Source organism: Prionailurus viverrinus, chromosome B2 (genome assembly GCF_022837055.1).
Source record: "Prionailurus viverrinus isolate Anna chromosome B2, UM_Priviv_1.0, whole genome shotgun sequence".
Classification (NCBI taxonomy): domain Eukaryota; kingdom Metazoa; phylum Chordata; class Mammalia; order Carnivora; family Felidae; genus Prionailurus; species Prionailurus viverrinus.
Window position 1 is genome coordinate 40,057,617 of NC_062565.1, and position 26,659 is coordinate 40,084,275.

A 26,659-nucleotide genomic window follows, 5' to 3' on the forward strand; every position below is an offset into this window, starting at 1 on the left:
TACAATGGCCACCCTCCATTATGCATAATTACAGCAAATGTTGGCTACCCTAGTCCGCCCAGATAACCTGTGGGAGGCACTCACAGGAAGCCCAAACTCTAACCAGCAAGCCTCCCTGCAGTGCGATGGGCAGTGTAGGGGTCAGGGTGGGCCAACCTACCTGACTGAGTAGCTGCCCGTGGAATATGGTGTTCACCACCTTTAAGACCTGTTTGGTGAGCTTCCTCTGGGAGAAGGGGATGAGGATCCGGCGCGTGGTGCCCTCGGACTCGAGCTCTTGCTGCACTTTGTGCAACAGCTCACAGAGGAATTCCTGCGCGTCCTGCTGGTCGTAGCCCCGGAAGGCGGGGATCAGGCTCCAAACGGAGTGAAGCATGGCGAAGGGTGACACCAGGGCCCACTTGCCGGACCACATGACACGGAAGAGGGTGTGCAATTCGTGACAGAGGGAAATGTGCTTCGAGCTCGGCTCCTTGTTCTGGATGAGTTCTAGGCTCCTGCTGATGGAGGCCCCGCCGTTGAAGCAGAGGCCCTCCCGCTCGCACGACTCAGCCCGGTCGCTCCTGGCCGACAGCTCGGTGGCCGAGCTGCCGGCCGGCCTGCCCGAGAGCGGAGCCTTCCCGTTGGGGGCCTTGGGAAACAGTTGTTGGGTCTGGGAAGGGTCGAGGTTCAGAAAACACTCGCGGAACTTCTGGAGGTGGCTAAGCACCTGCAGGATGGAGTTCATGTAGCAGGTGTTGCCCAGGTTGCGCAGGCCCGTGACGCCCGGCGCTATGGCGGGCGCGCGGCGCGGCTGGGGGCGGCCCCCGGCGGGCGCGCGCGGCGGGGCGGGGCGCGGGGCGGCGGCGCGGGGCGCGTGCAGCAGCAGGCGCGCGCTCTTGCGCGGAGGGGCGCTGGCCAGCTCCTCCAGCAGCCGCCGCTTCACCTCGCGCCGCCGCTGCCGCGCCTCCTCCTTCTTGCGTTCCAGCGCCTCCTCCTGCCGCCGCTGCTCCAGCTTCGCCTGGCCGCGGGAGCTCTTCTCGAACCAGAGCCGCAGCGTCTTGGCCAGCAGGCGCTGGCGCCGGTACCACAGAGCCGTGAGCATCTGCGGCTGTCCCTGAGGAGCGCGCTGCGGCGGGACGGCGTCCTCGCCCGAGGCCATGGACCGCAGCGTCCGGCCGCGCCTCAGCGGCGGGTCCTGCTTCTGGCCCCTGACCGCCAGGAGGGAGCTTCTGAGCAGCTTCAGGTCCCCCTCGGGGTTATCGTTGAGCACATAGTCCTTGCACAGGTAACAGAACACGTACAGATCTCGGACCTCCATAGCTAGCGGGTGCCCAGTCTCCTCAAAGTGTTTAAGGGCGTGATCCTCGATGTAGCGGCCGCAGGCCACGTGGGAGCACTTGAGACAAGCCCACACCGACTCGGTGGTGGCGCACTCCCTGCAGCACCACTTCTGCGGGTTCAGGATGGAGTGGTCCTGGGCGAGCCGCAACCGCCCGACATGTTTGCATCTATCCATGTCTTATAGAAGGCTCCAGTCTTTCAACCTGGCACGACAGAGCCCCAGAAAAGAGAGAGAGAGAGAGAGAGAGAGAGAGAGAGAGAGAGAGCTTTCAGCAAAATCTTTTCCTAGAAAAAGGCTTGCAACCGCCGTTTTCAACTCAATGCTCACTAGTTTTCAATTCAAAATTGGTTCCTTTGGAAGGAAGTTAAGAAATAAAATACTGTCTTGGGGGGAGGGCTTGGCACTAAGTCGAATCTTTACATTTTCTAAGCTTGTATAAATTCCCGAATATCAGCTAATTTTTACGTGAGGCTGATTTGTATTCCTTAGGTAATGTCATTACCCTTAGTTCATTCACATTGCACCCAACTGGCCACCAGGGGAAAGAAACTTGTATTCTGAACCATCTCTGAACTGATCATGTCCTCTGTATCTTGTACTGATCAAGATCCTAGTTGTATGGACAAAGGGACAGGAGAGGAGAGACATAATGTTTCAAATACCAGTGAGAGATGAAGACCCTCAAATGTAAAGGCAATCTTAGGTCAGTTTCAATGTATTTCAAAATAGAGGTAACAGGACAGGTAAAGGTAAGAAAGAGAAAGTCCTCTACAGTACAAGGTGCCATTTTTCTTTAAAAAATTTTAATGTTTATTTTTGAGAGAGAGAGAAACAGAGTGCGAGCAGGGGAGGGGAGAGAGTGAGGGAGACACAGAATCTGAAGCAGGCTCCAGGCTCCGAGCTGTCAGCACAGAGCCTGACACGAGGCTTGAACTCATGAACCTTGAGATCATGACCTAAGCTGAAGTTGGATGCATAACTGACTTAGCCACCCAGGTGTCCCTAAGGTGCCATTTTTCTTTTCTTGGGTCCAAAGAACCTGGCTAAGGAGATAGTCTGTGAGTCTGAATCTAAATAACTTTTTTTTTTTTTTTTTTTTGTAGTAGGCTCTACACCCAGCATGGTGCTCAAACTCACAACCCCTAGATCAAGAGTCACATGCTCTACCGACTGATCCAGCAAGGCACCCCGATCTAAATAACATTTTATATGTCCACTATGGTCTGAATGTTTGTGTAACCCCATTCATGTGCTAAAATGCCCCTTGCCCAAGGTGATGGTATTAGGAGGCAGGGCCTTTGGGAGGTGATCAGGTCATGAATGGGTTGACCCTCATGGAATGAGCCTTCACGAATGGGATTTTAGTGTCCTTATAAAACAGTTCCCTCACCCCTCACCCACGTGAGGACACAGTGAAAAGCCAGTCTTATGGCCGTGAATCAGGAAGTCCTTACCAGACATGGAATCTGGTGCCATGATCTTGGGACATCCCAGCCTTCAAACTAAGAGAAACATTTGCTGTTTATAAGCCACCGAGTCATGGTATTTTTGTTATAGCAACCCTGAGGGACTAAGACAATGTGAAAAGAACATGTACATCTTGTAGAAACGGTGGGAAAACTTTTACTTTCGTTACTAAAAGTATATGTAAGTACCGAATTAGATCTCTTAGGACAAGTGATGGAGTGGCTACTGGTTTAACCAAACTACCAAGCAAAAAGAAAAAAAAAGCAAATCTTCCAGATGATATACATGAAAATGCTTTTTAAAATAGTGGCAACAGGGGCACCTGGGTGGCGCAGTCGGTTAAGCGTCCGACTTCAGCCAGGTCACGATCTCACGGTCCGTGAGTTCGAGCCCCGCGTCGGGCTCTGGGCTAATGGCTCAGAGCCTGGAGCCTGTTTCCGATTCTGTGTCTCCCTCTCTCTCTGCCCCTCCCCCGTTCATGCTCTGTCTCTCTCTGTCCCAAAAATAAATAAGCGTTGAAAAAAAAAATTTAAAAATAAATAAATAAAATAGTGGCAACATATTGAGCTTTTTTTCTTCTTCCTGTCTTCCTAACATTGCTTCTTCCATATTGTTCTTCCGAGAAACCTAATGGGCAATTTCTCTAAGGAAAAGAGGCTAGACAATTAATTTAAAAGAAAACTCTTTATTCTTTGGAACCTTGACAGTTGTTTTTTTTTTCTTTGCCAGTACCAATATTTAAATTTCCTAAAGGTATTTCCTCCTATAAACTTCCTTCAACCCCATTTCTTCTACACCTTCATTTCTGTGAGCAAATGAAGTTGCATGATTATGGAGTCACCCAGAGAAGTTTTAAATCCAGTAAATTCTGAGTAGTTCCTTTAATTGGGTTTCCAGATGCCCTTTTTGGCCTTGTCCTATTGCTAAAACCTACAACTATATACCACAGGACCAAATGAGAGATCCTTCCTATTTTTTATTGCCCATTCCAGATTGGCAAAGGCCATGTCCCTAGATAAGAAACCCTTAAATCATACAAAGGAAAGCAACCTAGGTGATCTTCAATCAAGTCAGATCATGCTTTTCCTTTGAGTTCTTTCAGGATTTAGGTTCTCCTACATTATTTTTCTAATTATTGATTTGTTTTACTAAGTGCCCTGTAAGTCTCTGGATGTATTTCCTAACTAGATATAATCTTCTTCGGTTAGAAGATCATGTGTTATATTTCTTTTTTCACCCCTTTATAGCTTCACAACTTGTGGGTGCTCAACTTTTAGTGGTCAGAGGTGTTTTGTCAGACTTACCTTCCTACACAGTCCAGAATGGCACTGAATTAACCATTTCTTTTTACTTTTTGTAGGGCACAGCCAAATTAAAACGTACATATATTAAAAAGATGAGATGGTAAATAAATGAATTTTCTTTTTGCTATTTATTACCAACCAAAAGTTGAAGTTGAGTATGCATGGTGCTTGCAACCAATTACTGGGGACACAAAAGAAAGTCAATAATTACAGAGCGAAGGGGGAAGCAAAATCAAGAGACTGGCAACTCTCAAGTTCCTCACTTTATATTTTTCAAAATGTAGTTTCTGAGCCACTTACCAGCATCAGAATTCCCTAGGATACTTGTTATTTGTACAGATTTCTGGTCACAGCTCCAAACCTAATGAATCAGAATCTGGGGAGGGGTCTCAAGTCTCCATTTAAAAAAAAATTTTTTTTTCAACGTTTATTTATTTTTGGGACAGAGAGAGACAGAGCATGAACGGGGGAGGGGCAGAGAGAGAGGGAGACACAGAATCGGAAACAGGCTCCAGGCTCCGAGCCATCAGCCCAGAGCCTGACGCGGGGCTCGAACTCACGGACCGCGAGATCGTGACCTGGCTGAAGTCGGACGCCTAACCGACTGCGCCACCCAGGCGCCTCAAGTCTCCATTTAAAATAAGCCCTACAGGGGCGCCTCAAGTCTCCATTTAAAATAAGCCCTACAGGGGCGCCTCAAGTCTCCATTTAAAATAAGCCCTACAGGGGCGCCTGGGTGGCGCAGTCGGTTAAGCGTCCGACTTCAGCCAGGTCACGATCTCGCGGTCCGTGAGTTCGAGCCCCGCGTCAGGCTCTGGGCTGATGGCTCGGAGCCTGGAGCCTGTTTCCGATTCTGTGTCTCCCTCTCTCTCTGCCCCTCCCCCGTTCATGCTCTGTCTCTCTCTCTGTCCCAAAATAAATAAAAGACGTTGAAAAAAAAAAAAAAATAAATAAATAAATAAATAAATAAAATAAGCCCTACAGAGGACTCGCTTGTGCATTAAAACCTCAGAACCACTGCACTAATCCAGTAAATGATAGGGATGAAGATGTCCTCATGGAAATCAAAGAAAGAATTTTCTTTCTCGACATCTTCTACTTCGACCAACATTAATTATCCAATAGAACTTCCAGCAATAATGGAAATATAATTTATCTGTGCTGCTTAATACTGTATTAACTGGCCACCTGTGCCTATTGAGTACTTGCAATGTGGCTAGTGAGAATGAGGGACTGAACCTTTAGTTTTATTTAATTTTAATTAATTTAACTTTTAAAGGTTTATTTATTTATTCTGAGAGAGAGAGAGAGAGAGAGAGAGAGCGGAAGAGGGGCAGATAGAGGGAGAGACTCTCAAGCAGGCCCTGTGCTGTCTGCACAGAGCCTGATATGTGGCTCAAACCCACAAACCTAGAGATCATGACCTGAGACGAAATCAAGAATCTAACACTTAGCCAACTAAGCCACCCAGGTGCTCCTAATTTTGACTAATTTAAATTTAAATAACCATATATGGGTAGTGGCTGCAATACTGGATAGCACAGACTTAAATACACCAGGACATATAAATCTTTAGCTCACTCGGCTTTTCTTTTTGTTTTCTTTCCTTTGAAAGATTCAGTACTCACTGAATCGTATCTGAATAGCCTCTTCTTATGACTCAAAACCTGGCAAATCCCCATTTTAGCCAACAGGAGCCTTGATGTGTCTTCAGGAATTTAATTGCTACAGAGATCTTATCACATGAAACTCAGCACAGCTTTAAATCCTACAAAGAGAATATCTCTGTGAACAGGAAGCCAGCAACACAACACTCGGAACACTGATGCCTTGCAAAATCAAGGCCTATGCTGAACAGCCAAAAGCCCAAATAGAAAAACACCAAAGAACCATTCCACACCCTCTCCGTGAAGAGCTGTCAAATGGAAAGGGCACTCTGGAAATTCTTTCTTCCGATTTAATTTTCTGATCTATAAATCTGCTGATCACGCACATCCTTTCCTGCACAGCCCTTTCCCCATTACAAATCTGTCGTGGCAACTCACTAACCTGCCATATGGCAGAGTAAATCCATTCAGGAAAACACAGGGCTACCTTGTACCTCACCACACTGAGTTAAGCTAGGCAGACTAGCTTCTCTGGGGAAAAAACATATCATGAAATGGAAACCACCCAAAAGTGACACAAAAGAAAAAAGCCACTTTAACCAACATACAAAATAAAGAATAAAGAGAACACAATCCAGGTATACTCCATTCAAGAGAGGCAAGGTTTAACATACCTCTCATACACACTCTGATTAAGAACCAGGCCTAACACCCATAAGTGTAAAGAATTCTATTTTACATTTTGCTGATATGTACACCTTTTCCTTCATAATTCCCAAAGGCCATAATAGTCCTAACACTTCCACTTAAAACCTACATCACCCAGTGTGACAGACACCCAACATCCTAGAGCTAAACTTGCAGTGTAACTGGCAAAGAATAAGATGTGCCTTAACAGTTCTCCACTGATAAGGAGATGAGCAACTTTAAATGAATGTCCTACACACCCTGGATTGATCTATACATGGGGTAAATAAACTTGACAAAATATTATTGCTTCTTTAATTACCATAGTTTTATTTTAAAAATATGAATCAACTCGACTACAAGACATAATCACTATTTAAAAGCATCCCACTATAGTTAATGCCACTAAATTTTAAATTAGAAGAAGGTAATGAAATCTTCAACTCATGCCTTTGTTCTGAACTAGGAACTTCTAGATTTATCCCATTCTTTTTTTTTTTAAAGTCTCTGTATGAGATGACCGAACATTACAATCATCTTTCAAAAATCTATAGCTTAAAAATACGATTGTCTTTTAATTGGGGCATTCCAATTGTTCTCTTGTAGCAAATTTCTTAGCTGATCCTAAACGTGTTAACTACATCACCAGAATAAAACTTCTGCAGGGAAGGCGGGGGGAATCAACAAAAACCAAATAGGAAAAAAATAATCTCCTTTGGAGAGAATCCCATTTCTTCTCTCTCCTTCATCATAGTGATTTCTTCTCAGTTCTTAACTAAGGACAGTGGAATAATCCTGCCTGGTCTTAGTGAGACCAAGTGGCATAAATTCCAGCTTCAGAGAGAGTAGACACTATGGTAACATGCTGACAGCCTTCATTTACATAAAAGAATACTAATTACGTGGTATCATCAACATCTGCGATTCTGCTCACTGCCATATGCGACAGCACAGGGTATTTTAACCCTTCAACTTACTAAATGTACCCTAAATTGCATGTACCACAAAACTCGCAAAGACTGCTTGAAAAGACACGGTGAATACATTTTTCTAAATAAGTACTGGAAATGAATTTTATTTTCAGCTAACATTTTATTTCCAAAAGATATGGGAAAATATAATTTAATACCAATATACAATTAAGGAAAAGGTGAAGGTACAGTAATAACCCCAAAGGGAAGAACGCTACATTCTAGAGTATTATGCAGGGCTCTAACAGGCTGTATTATAAGCACAATGAAACTAGCCTTTTGCATTTTTAGATTACGGCTATAGTAAGGCAAAAACAATAAAAATACAAAATAAGAAAAAAAGTAGGAGAAAAGCCTGAGAGGGATGACATTGGTGAGAGTGCTCAGAAGCCCTCTACTAAGGCAGTGTATGTGTGGGGAGGGGGCTGAATGGGTGGAGTGTCCCCGCTCCTTGCTGCTCCCTTCCTCCCGCCCCTACCTCTGGGTTCCCATCCTCCCTGAATATGGGGGTGACCGGAGGGGAGGAGGGTAACCTATAGGTCAGAGCACTGCTCAGAGACTCCTAGAGAGGCTGAATTCTCTTGAGAGGGCTTCAGAAGCACTGACTAAATGTGTTCTGACCTCTGACCTGAGGACAGGGCTGACTACTGAAGCAGTGACTCTAAGCCACGGGCAATGGCATACTCATACGCTGGGTGTGCCAAGCCTTGTGAGCTGTGTTCCCGCTCACCTGGTGTCAGTAGTCAAGTACCGGTGTTCAGGAATGACTGTCTAATCGTTGGTGACAGCAGATTTAGGTTACGCCCATGTGTCTCTCTCACTTGTGTTAGGCCTTGCCTTCTTCAGTAAAAAAGGAGTAGGGTTCAATTAGGAAGCTGGGCCAGGCCCATGACTCTGCTCTGCCCACGGCAGGGGCCGTACCTGTGGCCCAGCAGGGACATGACAAGGGCAGCACAGCCAGCACAGAAAAAATGCTCTGCTCTGTACCAAATACCAACCTCTCTGACCACAGTAAGAGCTGGAATTGGGTTTAAGCCCTTTGTACCTTCAGTCTCTGCCGTCTTTTGTTCACCTTTCTCTCCAGGTACACATATGCCCAAGTCTCTCCTGTCTAGACAGAGGAGAGGCATACAGACACTTTCTCCTCCGCCTACTTTATTTCTGGCAAGATCATGTGCAGCTGCATCTTCCCTCACAGTTCACTCTTCAACACATCCACTGCATGGAAACTATTTTCTCAAAGGTCATTACTAATTTCCTTATAGCAAAGTTCATTAGCCTGAATTTTAGGCTACTGTTCTCTGGTTTTCTTCCTATGTCTGTAATTATACCTTCCCTGTTTTTGTGTGTCTCTCTTCCTGGAAATGTAGGCTTTCCTCAAGGTTCTGTCTTTGGCTCTCTTCTCAGTGATTTCATCTATTTCTAGAATGTTGAGTATCATTTCTGTACAAGATGATATATTTTATTTTGTTTTTTTAATTTTTAGAGAGAAAGAACGAAAGTGGAGGACTGGGGCAGGGGGAGAGAGAGAGAGAATCTTAAGCAGGCTCCACACTCAGCACGGGGCCTGATACAGGGCTCGATCCCACAACCTTGGAATCATGGCCTGAGTAGAAATCAAGAGTTGGACGTTCAACTGACTGAGCCACCCAGGCGCCCCAAGATAATGTATTTTAATTTTCACAAATACTTCTTAAAAAGCACTTTATTCAGACAGTTTACATACCATAAAATTCACTCATTTAAAGCATACAACTCCACAATTTTTAGTATTTTCAGAGTCCCGCAAGAACTTCTGAATATAAAATCCATTTCATTGCAGAGTCTCAGTCTCAGGTTGGATTTTCAGTCGGATGCTTGCATTATGTATATGACTATTAATAGTATCTGCAAGACGAAGCTATTGAACATGTTTTGCGTGTTGTTTGCTTAGTAGCCGTGATGATCAGGCACCGAGATATATACAGTTTCATGTAGGTCTCCAGGTGATGAAGATACATAAGATGACTGATAGGGGGTTATGGAGATGCCATCTGTGGAACAAAGCTAAGCTAGCTGGCCTTCAAGGGATCTGACCTTTTGATTGATTAACCTAATACTCTTGCCAAAGAGATCTGTGCCTAAAACTTATTAACACCTTGTCGAGGAGGAGAGTAGACTGGGGAAAGGTGGCCAAAAAAGAGTGCTCACAAGAAATTCTGAATCCACGTGGAACACACACACACACACACACACACACACACACACACTGTTAGAAATGTCACCTGTGACTCTGCAGAGAAATGGTAGCCAAGAGTAGAGGATAACTAGGTTTGCTGTATAAACATGAAACACAGCTTTACTGTAATTTATGCTGCTGCCCGATCAAAGGGCCCTATTTGCTACAACCTGGTGTAAATGTTTTAGCATTGTCTCCCTGACAAGCTAGTGTTGAAGCAAGGTCCAAACTAAAGACTCCCTCTTCTACTCCACTGCCATATGGGAAATCTCTGACACTGAGAATCAGGGTTAACCTTTCAAAAATTTGACCCCAGGAATTGTGGTTTGTCCCTGCAGTATGCCTCTAAAACAGTATGCTCTCCACAGCAGCCAGTCAGTCGTCAACAACGTATACATATGTCAAAGTCTGTATGTGTGCCAAAACTTCTTGAATTGTGTGCTTTAAGTATGTGCGGTTAACTGTATGTAAATTACACCTTAGTAGAGCTGTTAAAAATTACACAAACACACACCCAGCGAACAATTTACCCCTAATGAATAGATGGAGGCAGCAGCTTCTTATACTACTCGGTGAAAACTGACAGGAAACTTTATCAGGAATGGTTAACACCAGTAACACCTGACTCCACTGATCAGCTTTACACTAAAAGCAGGAGAATCAGACACTACATGCTTCCCTGATAGGATGTAATAAAGGGCTCACAGCAGCATCACCTATGAAGTACTCTGGCTGAAAGACCTGAATCTGAGTCCAGTGAAGCATTTAGATCTAACTACTAAGGTATGAGAAATGTGGGTGACAGAACATGCTACCACAAGGCTGCAATTAGCCAGATTACCACATCAGAGTGTGGCAAATGCTATGGGCTCAATGATCTGTAGTCTTTAATAAATAAATGACACGAGGAAAAAGGGGGTGGGGATAGATCTGCTATAGATTATACGAAACCTAGAGACATATCAACCGCATTCAATGTGTGCCTCAAATGTATCTATTTTTTAATTTTTAAAAAATGTTTATTTATTTTTGAGAGACAGACTGTGAGCAGGGGAGGAGCAGAGAGAGAGGGAGACACAGAATCTGAAGCAGGCTCCAGGCTCTGAGCTGTCAGCACAGAGCCCGACTTGGGGCTTGAACACATGAGCAAGGAAGTCATAACCTGAGCTGAAGTCAGACGCTTAACTGACTGAACCACCCAGGCGCCCCTGTGTGGCTCATATTTAAATCTTGATTTGAACAAACCAACTATAAAAAGACAGTTTGCAGATAACTGGGAAAAAATGTTTTAAAATACTGTATGCCTCTACCTATTTTCACTATTTTTTTTTAACAGTTTCATTGAGATATAAGTGACATACAACAAACTATACATATTTAAAGTATACAATTTGGTACGTTTTGGCATATAGTATATACTTATAAAAGCACCACAATCAAAAGACTGAACACACCCATCACTCCCCAGATTTCTTTCTGCCTCTTTGTAATCCTTCCCTCTCTACCACCCGAAGTCCACAGCTGGAGAAATTTGAACACAAAGTATTAGAAAACATTAAATAACTATTTTGTGTGACAGTGATACAGTGGTTATACCTTTTCAGTCTTTGTATGTTAGAAATATCTCAAGTATTTATAGGTGAAATATTATGATGTGTGGAATTTGCTTAAAACTATTCTGGGGGGAGTGGCAGGAAGATAGATGAAACACTGTCAAAACATTCATACTTGTTGAAGCTGGTTGATGGGTACATAGAGCTCATTATACTATTCTCTTTATTTTAGGATATGCTTACAAAATTTTTTAAGACAAAAAAGTAAAGAATATATTCTCTGATAGCAAAAGAATATCACAAATTAGACAATCTGTGAGAACCTTTCACTCTCTATCATCATTTTACCATCACGTCTAGTTTTACTGTGAAACACACCCTCCCACCTGAAACGAACGCACCAAATCAAAAAAGCAGTTCTCGGCAGTGTTAGTCACAGAAGATGGCTGGCAAAATACCCTTTGGTCTGGGCCTCAAATATACCCTTCAGGCTCAGGTGGCAACTTCTTTGCTGGCCCCCAAAGTTTCTTTCAAATACTTCTGCCCACAAAAACTTCCTGAGTATCTTTGTCTTTGGGGGTCACAAAGCCACTTTAATCAGTCTGTTGAAATGCTCTTGCTTGGTCTAAAGCTTCTCTCTGAACTTCTTCCCTTATTGGAAAAGAAAAATCCCTCATTTGGTCAAGTTCTGCTCCTCCCTCACTAACTCTGATCATCTAGGTGTCAAGGAGCCCATCCTGTACCTTCCTAAGTCTCCCTGTGGTCGCAGCAAACAAGAGCACAGACCTCTGACCCCACAGGCGGACACACTTTATTCCCAGTCCACATGTTTGGCAAAGCAACATTTGGCCACATGGATCCGATCCAATATTCACAAACCTCAACCAACAGGTTGTTTTCCAGTTGAGACTTTGGGATAGGTCTTCTCCGAGAATCGATGTTATAAATAGCACTTGGTCCAGTTAAAGCCCATCGTGTATCTATAGCACAGTACTAGAATACTAGCGCCACCACGAAGCTAACTATCAAATGTATTATTTTGAGAAAATTGATTCAAAGTTTCAACTTGAAATGCCAAGAATTACTCTCCCAGCTGCAGCCCTGGCAGTGAAATTGTGAAATCTCCCTCCTCCCACTTCCCCACATGGCTGAAGAGGGCTTTCCACACATGGTCATTTGTATGGAAGACACATATATACGTTACGAACTGCCTGTAGAGGAAAAAAGGGAACAATTTCTGTGAATGGAAAATAAATCTGACTAGAATTTACAAATGGATTGTGAGGATTAGATGCCTGTGTTGGTTATTTCAGTGGCTGTTTCAAGAAATGGGAACCTCCTCTTCCTAATGTCCTGTTTCTTAAAATGATAGCAGTATATTTAGTTCCGGGCCTCCCCCATCAATACACCAAAGCACATCTTTTAGGACAAAGGCCCATCATATTTTGCATGAGTGGAGACACAATTTTTAAGCACTTTATTTCAAGAGCACAGAAGAAGACAAATGTCTAGAAAGAAGGATCAAATACAAAGGGGTATTTGTTACATACACACAAAAGGAGAAAAACTGGAAGCTACAAAGAACACTCAGGCGCTTTAATAGAGAACAGATTAAATAAATTATAAATTGGCCCTACAACAGAAACCATCAGTTGTTTTTTGTTTTGCTTCGTTTTATAAAGAGGCAGACCTATTTGCACAACAATTCAAAATACAGTATGTGAAAAAAACAAAGGGGCAGAATGGTGTATATAATATACCATCATGACTGTTCAAAAAAAAAAAAAAACAACTATACACACACAACCTCCCTCCCTCTCTTACATGCATTGAGGTTAAACAAGAAGCTGGTAACATCGCATACCCTGTGGTGGCAATCTGGGGGTGGAGATGGAGAGGACACTCATTCATCAACCTTTGATCCTTCTGGGAAAAAGAAATCATGTGTTATCTATTTTTAAAAAGGATATGGCACTGAGGAGACTGTTTCAACAGTCTTAAAAATTCAGGCATCAGCAAGATGACTGAAGATAAGCACAGAGCATACATGGTTTATTATGTTTTCATTAGAAAAGAAGATTCAGAGATAGGCAGCCAGATGATATTTATGGTGCATGGAGAACCTAAGGAATTATATTTTAGTAGCACTAATCATTGCACAGGGAACCCCCCTCACTCTTCTCCATAAGCTTATGACCAGCGAAGTGTAGACCTCTTCCGTGTACTGCAGAGTGGCAATATAGCAGAGCCTCCGTCGGTCAAGTGTCAATCATTTGAAATTCCATATCAGCCAAAGTACCAAGGTAATTTCTACTCTACTTCCCCAGCGGCCACTACCAAAAATTGTCCATAGAAGTGATTTCCGTGGGCAGACTCCTTTCCTTTCCCAACTCTCAGGAGACATTCCCTTCCTTCATGGGACAGCTCCTCACATTATTCCAGTTTACTGGTCAGCAAACTAGATCTCTCAACACCCAACCAACCTCCCTGAAGGAGAGTGAGTATGAGTGCACATGTGCTAGGGGGTGGTGAAGGCAACTGGCTGAACGGTGGAGGACCTTCCTCCATACTATTCCAAGTACAAAAGGCACACTAAAAGCCTCAGTTTCTTGGTCTGTAGCAATAATATCTACTTCAAGGAGATGTTCTTGAGGGAGGCTCAAATGGGATGGCCATGTAACTGCACTCTGAAAGTGCGTGCCTCTAAGCAAAGTACTGGCTGACTTGGCCACATGGTCACCTATCCCTGAAAACATTTATTTTTGTCTCCACAGGGCCTAAAATCAGGCTGGCTAATTGAGCAGTTTATAGTAACTGTCTGATCTTGATTTTATCCAGATAGTTTCATTTAATAAGGCATTCATAATAAAATACTCTTAAAAAATTAGATGATTTTTTATATTAAAAATGAGAAAAATCACTCTTTTTCCCAAGCAAACTAAAGTTTTTTTCTAATATTATCTATTTTTCTTAGGTTTAAGACCTTTAATAGCAAAGCAATGCAAGAAAAATAAAAGTCCAATTAAGACGTTAAAACAAACCCATGGCAGCATAAAATGCAGTTGGATGAAAGAAGCAGAATCAGTCTCTGCTTTCTCTCCAGTGGGGGTATGCCCATTGAATATTTACAGGTCCCACAGAATGTGCTGCATGGCAAAAATATAAAAGAGGCCTTCTTTCAACTAAGGCATAGAAGGCTTTTCAAAGACATGAACTGTGCATGAACCCTCATCTCTCGTATAAGAATAAAGCAGAAGTGCTTCTGGGAACTTAACTATAGTAAGCAGACACAAGAGGAAAGAGCGCCGGTGCACACCCCGGCAATGAACTTCATGTAGTTTAAATCCCACAAACCCCAGCCACCTCTGCTCCTGTCTTAAAGACACCAACCCTCCTGCCCTGCCAGGGAGTTCCACACCTTTTGGAATAAGACACTGACATCCCCCGTTAAAGGCAAATAAAGAATCTTATGAGTGAAACACACAAAGCCAATCAATGGCTAACAACTAAGTGCAGATTAATTTACCATAGCAGGAAGTGGAAAGCAGAGCTCTGAGGGACAGGGTGCTGTGTAGGTAAGCATAGTGAGGAAGAAACTAAAGAGGGAGAGAAAGTCTGAATCTGCTTGAGACCCCACAGAAGGAAGACTTGAGCCCAAAGGGGGTAATGGACACCAAGGAAAGAGGTCCCTGAAACAAAATATGAGAACACACAAAAAATAAGCTTCACAGTTTTGTAAGTTTTTCCAGCAACACTCCCATGATGCCTGTGGTAACTGTGCTGAACATTGTAGATAACCACCAAATTATATCAGTGTGGCATAATGAAACAAGGAATGTATGCAACTCCTCAGCTTTTAATACATACGAATAATTAGAAAAGTAATTACTCTAAAGTTAAATCTTTTATTTCTTCTGAACATGTGTTGTCTGAACCCAACTTCTCAGTAAATTTCAGCATGTTATTTTTAAGTTAATGGTCACTAACAGGCTATATAGCTTAGGGTAGATAAAGTCCCCATCAAATCACCTACCTCAACTACAGCAAACTTATCAAAAACATATACATCATCACTATACCTACCACTCATAAAAGAACTTACCAGAGCTAGTAAGAACTAAACTGCTTTGAAGGAACTATCAATAAAAAATGTCTAATACTGGCAGAAACAAAATAATAAATGTTACATATTCTACGAGACCAACCAACAGACCTCTAAGAAACCATTTAATGCATTACTAATTCTAATTAGAATCCAGCTTATGAATCTGCTGTAAGGAAAATGCCTCATAAAAGTATTCCAGATACAGCCTGGACCTTAATATTAAGGAGGACAGGACTGTTAAGGTATTGATGTCATTGAGTGAGTTCATGAAATAAGGAACTTTGGGGGTGTCTTGGTGGCTCAGTCAGTTGAGCATCTGACTCTTGATTTCAGCTCAGGTCATGATCCCAGGATCTCACTTGGGATCAAGCCCCACATCAGGCTCCATGCTGAGTGTGGAGCCTGCTAATGATTCTCTCTCCCTCTACCTCTGCTCCTCCCCTGCATGTGCTCGCTCTCTCTCTCTCTCTCTCTCTCTCTCTCTCAAATTAAAAAACAAGGGCATCGGGGTGGCTCAGTTGGTTAAGCATCTGACTCTTGGTTTCCACTCAGGTCATGATCTCATGGTTTCTGAGTTCAAGCCCTGTGTTGGGCTCTGTGCTGCTGGTGTGGAGCCTGCTTGGGATTCTCTCTCTCTTCCTCCTCTCTCTCTGCCCCTCCCCTAGTCTTTCTCTCTCGAAATAAATAAACTTAAAAAATATTTCTCTTAAATTAAACTAAATCACGAAACAAAGGAAATAAGGAACTTCGTGTTCTCTCATGGTAATAGGATCAAGTCTCCAAAATAGTAGATATGGATTTATCTTCTAAGATTGAAATTAGAAGAGAAAAAAAACAGTAGTAAACACAATAATCCATCTGTTAAAAATACCAAAACCCTGAGGTCTGAGTGACTACAGAGTTCTAGGGTCCCCAAACCCAATTAAAGTGACCCAGGTATAACCTCAGAGAGCCAGGGAGAATATGTCCTTGACATATGAGCCTGTGCCTGACCACAGACTGGAAACCACAGGTAAGAGAGGGCGGGAATCCTCAGAGTAATAATGAGACAGTACTCTTTCTACATGGCTTAAGGCAAGCCCCCAATTTGTAAGTACAACTACTTGAGCCTGGTGGTGTCACATAAGGGCCAGATACCATTAGTCACTAAAACCATTCAGCAAACTCCCTTTGCATTAATTTCTTGAACAGAAAACTAAAATTGATTTTCCATGTAGCTTGCCTTCAGGGAGAGAATGTAATAACCACCAAGTTCAAGTACTAGCATGCTTAACAGTGGTATTTCTCATTATAAATGAATCTTCACTCTAATTATTTTGACCACATGAGTCAGTTCCTAAGAAACTGGGCATCCTATCATGTTCTCACAAAATTGAGATTCTGAACGTTCAGAGTTAACGTCTAGAACCTAGTTATGACTTCACCAAGGTAATGCCACCTGGGAGGGCGAGAAGCTAGCTATCCGCAATTTCAGGGGTAGGTCTCTATTTAGGATCTAAGTAGAACACAGTTGGACAAATTTTGGCTAGGGCCACATACTTTTCAGTATTTTTATAATTAACTTGCATTATAGATAATTAAACTATCAGAGCAACTGGGTGGCTCAGTCAGTGGAGCGTCCGACTTCAGCTCAGGTCATGATCTCATGGTTCGTGAGTTCGAGCCCCACGTCGGGTTTTGTGCTGACAGCTCAGAGCCTGGAGCCTGCTTCGGATTTTGTGTCTCCCTCTCAGCCCCTCCCTGCACTCTGTCTCTGTGTCTCCCTCTCTCTCTCTCTTGCTCAAAAACAAATATTAAAAAAAAATTTTAATAAAAAAAAAATAAATAAGCTATCATTTATTGGACACTACTATATCCAGGCACTGCCTTTTTGTTGTTTTTTGAGAGAGAGAGAGAGAGTGTGCACATTCTTGTGCATACAAGTAGGGAAGGGGCAGAGAGAGGGAGGGAGAGAATCCCAAGCGGGCTCCACACTCAGTGCAAAGCCCAAAGCAGGGCTCAATCTCATGACCTTGAGATCATGACCTGAGCTGAAATCAACAATCAGATGTTTAACCAACTGAGCCACCCAGGCGCCCCACCAGGCACTGTTCTAAAACCTAATGCACATCATTGATTCTTTCTGACAACTGATTTTAAACTCATTTTTAAAAGAATAAAGAGGCTCAGAGAGCTAAAGAAACCTATCCAAGGTCACACTGCTGGTACATGGCTCAGCTGTGAGACAGATTTGAAAGCTGGCTTTTAAAATTTTTTTTTTTAACGTTTATTTATTTTTTTTTTTTAATTTTTTTTTTCAACGTTTATTTATTTTTGGGACAGAGAGAGACAGAGCATGAACGGGGGAGGGGCAGAGAGAGAGGGAGACACAGAATCGGAAACAGGCTCCAGGCTCTGAGCCATCAGCCCAGAGCCCGACGCGGGGCTGGAACTCACGGACCGCGAGATCGTGACCTGGCTGAAGTCGGACACTTAACCAACCGCGCCACCCAGGCGCCCCTAACGTTTATTTATTTTTGAGACAGAGAGACACAGAGCATGAACGGGGGAGGGTCAGAGACAGGGAGACACAGAATTGGAAACAGGCTCCAGGCTCCGAGCTGTCAGCACAGAGCCCGACGCGGGGCTCGAACTCACGGACCGCGAGATCGTGACCTGAGCCGAAGTCAGCCGCTCAACCAACTGAGCCACCCAGGCGCCCCTGAAAGCTGGCTTTTAACCAAATGTGACTGACTACTGTCAGAACTTAAGATTAGCTCATTGTTTTAGTCTGCATTTGCTTGGTTACTAGCCCAAGGTTGAACGTCTTTTCAAACAATTAACCATTTTGTTTTCTCTTTTGTGAATTGACAAAACATACAATCACCACAGCACTCACATAAGAACTTTTCAGAACCAGTAAGAACTAAATTGCTTTGAAAGTGCTATCAACAGAAATATATCCAATATTGGCAGAAACAAAGTAATAGGCATTACATATTCTTTTTTTTTAATTTTTTTTTAATGTTTATTTATTTTTGAGACAGAGAGAGACAGAGCATGAATGGGGGAGGGGCAGAGAGAGAGGGAGACACAGAATCTGAAGCAGGCTCCAGGCTCCGAGCCATCAGCCCAGAGCCTGACGCGGGGCTCGAACTCACGGACCGTGAGATCAGGACCTGAGCTGAAGTCGGATACTTAACCGACTGAGCCACCCAGGCGCCCCTAGGCATTACATATTCTAAGAGATCGACTAACCTTTGCCATTTTTTGGATTGGATTGTTTGTCTTTTCTTTATAAAATGATTAGAGTTCTTTATATATTCTGGACACAAGACCTCTGCTGATTAGATGTATTGTAAATATCCTCTCTCAGTCTGCTTCTTGTCTTTTAAGGTATCTTTTGTAGTGAATACGATGTAGTTACTGCAATCATATGATGAAATTTAGGATTTTATGCTTTATGAAATCCTTTCTTTAAAAAAAAAAATTTTTTTAACGTTTATTTATTTTTGATACGGTGACAGAGTGCGAGGAGGGGAAGGGCAGACAGAGAGGGAGACACAGAATCTGAAGCAGGCTCCAGGCTCCGAGCTGTCAGCACAGAGCCTGACTCGAGACTCAAACTCACGAACCGCCAGATCATGCATGACCTGAGCCGAAGCCAGATGCTTAACTGACTGAGCCACCCAGCTGCCCCGATTTATGAAATCCTTTCTTAACTCAAGGTAGTAAAGATAGTCTTTTTATAATATCTTCTAAAAATTTAAAAATTTTACACTTTGGTTCTTAAAATGGATCTGGATTTATTTTCTTATTCTGTTCAGTTGGCCTATCTGACTAGTCTCCCTTTTCATGATCACACTGTTCTGATTACTACAGAGACAAGTTCTACAAATTTTGCCATTCTATACTGTCCTTCTTCAACAATTATTTTTCAGTGCAGCCTTAGATCAGCCATTTTTGCCTCTTTACCAATACGAACTTTAGGGTAAGCTAATGAAATTATTAAAACAAATCCTTTTGAGTTTTTTATTGGTATTGCATTGAATTAAAACCTTATTTGGGGAAAAGTAACCTCTTTACGATAGTGACTCTTTCCATCCACAAACATGGTATCACTCTGTTTATTCAGGTCTTTCAATATGTTTCCTCCACAAGACTTACATATATATGTATTTTTTTAATTTTAGAAAGAGAAAGAGAGAGAGCGCACAAGCAGGGGGGAGGGGTAGAAGGAGAGAGAGAATCTTAAGCAGGCTCTGTGGTCGGCACAGAGCCCTATGTGGGGCTCGAACGTATGACCCCAGGATCATGACCTGTCTCAACTGACTGAGTTACCCAGGAGCCCCAAGACTTACATATTTCTTATTTATATATTTCCTGGAGGGGTACCTGGGTGGCAGTGTCAGTTGAGCACCTGACTCTTGATTTTGGCTCATGATCTCACGGTTGTGAGATCAAGCCCTGCATTGAGCTCTGCCCTGGGCATGGAGCCGGTTTAAGATTCTCTCTCTCCTTCTGCCCCTCCTCCACTCAAACTCTCTCATTCTTTCTCTCAATAAGAAAAAAAATCTTAGCTATTTCCTGGATCTTTATGGCTATGTGAATGGGATCTTTTTAAAAATATACATTTACTAAGTAGTGATTGCTCATGTATACAAATGTGACTTTCATATTAGGTTGAATCCTATGAAACTACTGATAAGTAATTATTTTTACCAAAAAAAATATTTCATATGGTTCAACCAAAAAATTGCTGAACTCCGTTCTCAGCTCCAATACTTGGTCAGTTCTCTTGAATTTTCTATGAATAATCACATCTTTTTCAAATATAGATAGCTTTGTTCTTTCTTTTCTATCTGTATCTTTTATTTCTTTTTCTTGTGTTCTGGCATTCACCAGGAACTGCAGTTCACTACTAAATAGTAGGATGATAGTGGGCACCATGGCCTGTTCCTAACTTTAGAGGGAACGGGTCCACAGTTTTAGTGTTAAGTAGGATAGTTATCATAGGGGGTTGCAGTTAACTTTGGGTTATGGAAGTTCTCTTTTATTTCTAGTTTGGTAAAAAGAAAATTTTAATCAGACTACATATTAAATTCCATCCAATATTTTCTTCTGAACTTAATTAAGAAAATTATATGACTATGCCCCCTTAAAAATTAATATAGTGGATCATGTCAGTGGTGGATTTTCTGCTATTGAACCATCCTTCCATACAGTGATTAAAAAAAAAAACAAACATTTGGTCATAATGTTTTGTATTTTGATGATACATTCAATTTGCTAATAGTTCATTTATAATTTTCACATCCATATTCTTAAGTGTGATTAGTCTTTCATTTTCTTCTATCATGTCTCTGTTTTTGTAACAAAATTACACTAACCTCAAAAAATGAGATGGGCAGTTTTCCCTCTTTATCTCTTCTCTGAAAGTTTAATTCTTCCACAGTTTATCTGTCCCATGAAGTTCTAGTAAAACTTACCTTACAGCTGTCTCTTCTAGGTTCTTTTCTTTAGGATTGTTTTCATGGTGGATGGTGCTAAGTTAAAAGTGAGACCCACAGATCCTCCCAGTGATCACAGGTCTTCAAGCTTTGGGAATGTCTGTCTTGGGAATCCAGTGTCTACCTTAACCTCTGTAGAAATTCCTTGTTGGTTTATATTTTCAAAGTATTCAAGTAAATAGTAAATTCACGATAGAAAGGGTAACAATAGTGGGGCACCTGGGTGGCTCGGTCGGTTGAGCGTCCGACTTCGGCTCGGGTCATGATCTTGGGTTTGTGAGTTCGAGCCCCACGTCGGGCTCTGTGCTGACAGCTCAGAGCCTGGAGCCTGTTTCAGATTCTGTGTCTCCCTCTCTCTCTGCCTCTCCCCTGCCTGCACTGTCTTTCTCCCTCTCAAAAATAAATAATTAAAAAAAAATTTTAGGGGCGCCTGGGTGGCGCAGTCGGTTAAGCGTCCGACTTCAGCCAGGTCACGATCTCGCGGTCCGTGAGTTCGAGCCCCGCGTCAGGCTCTGGGCTGATGGCTCGGAGCCTGGAGCCTGTTTCTGATTCTGTGTCTCCCTCTCTCTCTGCCCCTCCCCCGTTCATGCTCTGTCTCTCTCTGTCCCCAAAATAAATAAATGTTGAAAAAAAAAAAACAAATTTTAAAGAAAGGGAAATAGTGAAGTAAACAGAAAAGATCTGCAAGCAATTAATATTTTTGAAAGAAGTATGCAGCACCACTGCCAGCTAGCCAGGAGAATCTGATACACTGGTGCTACTTCTGCAAGCTGACTGACCTTCAGAGTATGACAAGAAACTACAAACAAAATTACCTACATTAAGGCTACAAAAAGTGATGCTACTTTTTTGAAATCAACTGAACACTTCCCTTCACCACTAGCCCTCCTGAGCTTCTAAATCCATGCTTAACATCAACCATTGCTCCTGATTAAACAGCAACAAAAACCCACAACTACCACCTTTAACAGGTTGCCATTACCTGTATGATAAAGTCCAAGTCCCTTAGCCAGACCTTTATAAGACCTTTATTGTATTTCAAACAATCTGACCCCAAAGTAGATTCTAATATCTCCTACCCTTTCTTGGCATGTAAACAACCAGTCAGACTGGTCTACTCACCGTTTACTCAAAATGTTGAGAATACTCATTTCCTTGGAACGCTATCTTGTCTCCTCTATATTTAGGCTTTTCCTGGCCACTTCACTGCACACGGAATCTCCCCCTTAAAGCCTCAAAGAGTGCCTCATTGCTCACAGCCTCAGTTGTTTACCTAGTTTCCTAACCATACTCCAAGCCCCTTAGGCAAAGGCTGTGCCACTCTTTACCACTCCTTACCCACGGCTCTGCATTTAGAGAAGAACTAAGAAGTTGATCCCAAATCTTTCCTGGGCACTTTTTACTCAAGTTAGTTGCCAGTCTTGCTTTTTAATCCTAGGTGGAGCTCCACCACTTTAATAGGTAATTTGAATGGGTTTGTATTAAGCAGACTATCATCTGCTGAAATTCTGTGACAACTGCTCACATCACTGATTCTTCCCCAGTTCCAGTTCCTTTGCAGGACACTTTACAGGACTTTTCTAGCTACATATGTATGTACTGGTAAATGCCTAGGTCCTAGTATAACCAAAACTGGGTATGTGCAGGCAATAAAGTCAAGTGTTTAAAAAGAATTGGCTTTCTAGATGGTCCACACACATGGTGTGCTTCTTACAAAGAGAGACAACAAGCACAGTAAGAGTGACATTTTATTTCATTTTATCCTATTTTATTTTATTTAATGTTTATTTATTTTTGAGAGAAAGAGAGACAGCATGTGCGTGAATAGGGGAGGGGCAGAAAGAGAGGGAGACAGAGAATCCAAAGTGGGATCTGCACTGGCCGTAGACAGCCTCTACACAGGGCCCGAACCACAAACCGCAAGATCATGACCTGAGCTGAAGTCGGGCGCTTAACCAACTGAGTCACCCAGGCACCTCAAGAATGACATTTTTGATGGTTCCCAACAAAGTGACATATTTGAAAGAAGTTAGTTTCTTTCAACTAGAAACTCACTGTTATTACCAGGGGCTGTGCTATTCAGATACTAGCTTCCATAAAAGGGCATTTTTGGCAACAAATACTTGATCACTAAAAATTAATCTAGTCAATAATATTTACTGATAGTTCACCTATGATGTATCAAGAAGTATGCTTTCGGCACAGAAACCAGTGAAAATAGGATTGGCAACATTATAAAATATCAATGAACTCAGATGATTGACTACTCTGTTGTCTTAAAACAGTAGAAAAAACATAGTTCAATATTTTATTCTTTTGTGATTAAAGATCATGTGGTATTTCTAGTTACCTTTGCTGCCGCTCCCTTTTTTGGGGGTGGGGGATTTGCCTTTGAGTTGAATTCTAGTTAATGAAAAATTCAGATCTATTTTTAGGGAAGTAAATTTGTGTTGTTTATTGAATATAAAATGTTTCCTCATTAATTCTCACAGTTGAAATAAAAATTAATAACGTAGGAGTTATAATAGGTGATAAATGTTTAAGCACTGACATGCAACATTGCTCTAAAGGTTCTTCCACACTCTAATAATATAAGGTTTTGGAAAGTGACTCCAGTTTGAAACGTGAAAAGAAGTACAAAAAATTCCACATGAGGGGTACCTGGGGGGCTCAGTTGGTTAAGCATCGAACCTTGGCTGGGGTCATGATCTCAGGGCTTTGGAGTTTGAGGCCCCACCCCTCGGTCTTTCCCTGGCTTGTGTGCATGCACACACTCTCTTTCACTTTCTCTCTCTCAAAACTAAATAAACATTAGGGGTGCCTGGGTGGCTCGGTCAACTAAGTGTCCAACTTCAGCTCAGGTCACAGTCTTGTGGTTCATGGGTTCTAGCCCTGCATCAGGCTCTGTGCTGACAGCTCAGAGCCTGGGGCCTGCTTCAGATTCTGTGTCTCCCTCTCTCTCTGCCCCTCTCCCAATTATACTGTCTCTCTCTCTCTCAAAAATAAAGAAAACATTAAAATTTTTTTTAAATAAACAAACATTAAAAAAAAATTCCACATGAAAACCACAGCTCTCTAGCTCTATTGGTATGATTGAGAGTCTCCTTACAACCTGCCATACATCACAGGTGAGAATACGGGCTCAAATAAGGCAGATGTGGACAAGATTATTACAGTATAGATTTAAGGAAAATGGAAGAAATAGTAGCAAGATTTCTATATGCTACAAGGGGCCAAGTGATAAAGAGTGGCTGAAAGTTCATCTGGAAAACCCCATTTATTAACCTGACCCAGACTATTCTGCTTTCAGACTATCTGCTTTCAATGGTGTTGGCAATGTCTCCTCAAAAGCTATTGTAGAATTCTGCCCTCTTCACAAAACACTGCCAATGATGCTAAAATGAGGCAGAACTGGAAGACTGTGTTGAATATATTAGGAGGTCTACTAGCATATCAACAAACAGTGCTTTAAAGTCAAATGCTCACATATCTGAATAGCTAAAAATATTTAAACACGCATGCCCATCACTAGGAAGAAATCAATGTGGGCAACTAAAGGAAATGGGTCCTACCTTATTTTTTTTAAGTTTATTTATTTTAAGAGAGAGAAAGAAAGAGAGAGCACACGCATGTGCATGAGTGCAAGAAGGGCAGAGACAAGGGGGGGGAGGGGGAGAGAGAGAGAGAGAGAGAGAGAGAGAGAGAGAGAGAATCTCAAGAAAGGCTCTGCGCTAGCTAGATGTGGAGCTCAATCTCATGACTGTGAAATCATGACCTGATCCGAAATCAAGGGTCAGATGCTTAACTGACTGAGCCACCCAGGTGCCCCAAAATGTGTCCTATCTTAGGTCTTCATGGGTTTCTCTGTAGTATAGAGCATTCTTGGGTTTTCCGTGTCCTTGAGATAGATATCTGACCCTATGATTCTCAAGTTTATAACCACCCACTTCATTCCTAAGACTCTCCTACTTTACCTCACTCTAACATAACATCAAATACTGTGTAAGAGGGCTCTCATGCTGTTGAGAAACTGTGAATAATGGTTATACAATAATATCAGTAGAAATTAAGGTACATGAAGTATCAAATATTATTCACAACTTCTCTAGGCCTAAAACAGCAAGATACTATTATTCCCATTTGATATATGAGGAACCCGAGGCTTTCTTAAATGTTAAATATTACATAACTTTCATAAGAACACACAGAAAAGAATTCAGCCAGGATTCAAAAGTAGTGCTGCCTATCTTCAAGTTTTGTAACACTTGACTGTGTTCAAGATAGAGGAAGGAAAAAAGTGAATGTAATAGTAATAATAGGGAGAGGGTGGCAAGAGAAAATGGTGGTGATTCTTGGGGAGATGCACCATCCCAAGACCAAACCACTGCTAAAGTCTTTGATCTCAGTCTTTACCCACCATCAAAGGTGCAATCCTTAGGTTGGCGAACACAGCTTTACTATGGGGTTGCTCTGTCTTACACTTAGTTGGTATCTCCCAGGGTGGCAAAGGCCTAACAATACCTTACGGATGAGCTGATGAATACATGGAAGGAAACAAATACACATTTAGCATGCAAGATAGGTTTTAGCCAGCTCAAAGTAATGCTTCTGCCATTAACATGTCCATTACAAGATTCTGGGCCGTCTGGGTGGCTCGTTGGTTGAACATCCGGCTCTTGATTCGGGCTCAGGTCATGATCTCACAGTTTGTGGGATCAAGCCTTGCATCGGGCTCCACGCTCACAGAGCAGAGCCTGCTTGGGATTCTCTCTCTCCTTCTGTCTCTGCCCCTCCCCCACTTGCAATCTCTCGCTCAAAAATAAATAAACTTAAGAAACATGTCCATTACAAGATTCTGAAATGCAGTCATGGGAGCCAACTTGATTGCAATTTTAGTTTTGCTAGGTTACTCATGTGTGGAAAATGGAAGGCAGTGGGATGTACAGACAACTGCTGTTTTAAGAACCTGAGAATACAATTTAACAAAACGTAGGCAAAGAAAAGTTTATGAAATGATACAAACTGAATGGGTAAAAAGGAAGTTAACAAAAGTAGAGGAAGTGGCAGGCAGCTAAAAAAGAAGGTTTTTTGGCTCAGAGAGAACACTTTCTTCACAAACCAGAAACCAAAAGACCTGAAATAAGACACAAATAGGAATAGGAAATTTTTCCTATAAAAACAAACAAAACCAGGGGCGCGTGGGTGGCTCAGTCGGTTGCACGTCCGACTTCAGCTCAGGTCACGATCTCGCGGTCTGTGAGTTCGAGCCCCGCGTCGGGCTCTGGGCTGATGGCTCAGAGCCCGGAGCCTGCTTCCGATTCTGTGTCTCCCTCTCTCTCTGCCCCTTCCCCGTTCATGCTCTGTCTCTCTCTGTCTCAAAAATAAATGAACGTTAAAAAAAAAATTAAAAAAACAAAACAAAACAAAACCATTTCTATTCTCTGATCTCCTTATTTCCATGAGTAGTAGCACCATCACTTTCCCATTTATCCAAGAAGGAAAAGTTCTCTCTCATCAAGGACTCCTTCTTTTTCTTTACCTTCTATGGACCCACACCAAGCCAAACACCTGTATCTTAATAATTCTCCCTTCATGATGGAAAATAATTTCTACTCAATCTTAACCAAAAGGCCCTTTCCATAAGTAAATGCTTCAAAATGTCCATAGCATCTTACTATTTTCTGCTTAACATTTAAGACTTAACCACCTGGCCCCTACTGTCCTCTCCAACTATTTCTGGGTATCTCTGTAAGCTCCGCAAAATGTAGACAAACTAAATTACCCATTGTCTGCCTCCCAGACACACTAAACACACCCTTGCCTTCTCACCTTTGCTCATACTACCCCCCTCTAGGAAGGGCCTCTACACTCCCATCTGCTCATTCATTTGTTCAGTAAATAATTTGAATAACTCTTAGGTATTCTGTTGGCCCT

At 42.4% G+C, this 26,659-nt stretch overlaps 2 protein-coding genes across 6 annotated transcripts in view; both read right to left on the reverse strand.

Moving 5' to 3' along the window:
* The window catches only part of USP49 (ubiquitin specific peptidase 49), an 81,593-nt gene that overhangs the window by 10,795 nt on the left and 44,139 nt on the right, over nucleotides 1-26,659 (reverse strand). For all 4 annotated transcript variants that reach the window (XR_007152028.1, XM_047857845.1, XM_047857844.1 and 1 more), the window contains one exon: nucleotides 161-1,526. Coding sequence is in view for 3 of the 4 variants with exons in the window: in XM_047857845.1 (XP_047713801.1) it covers nucleotides 161-1,498 (1,338 nt within the window). In the remaining variant the exon portion in view is untranslated. The remainder of the gene's footprint in view (nucleotides 1-160; nucleotides 1,527-26,659) is intronic.
* Nucleotides 12,594-26,659, reverse strand: part of MED20 (mediator complex subunit 20) — a 78,904-nt gene continuing 64,838 nt past the window's right edge. For both annotated transcript variants that reach the window (XR_007152029.1, XR_007152030.1), the window contains one exon: nucleotides 12,594-13,057. The gene's annotated coding sequence lies outside the window, so the exon portion shown is untranslated. The remainder of the gene's footprint in view (nucleotides 13,058-26,659) is intronic.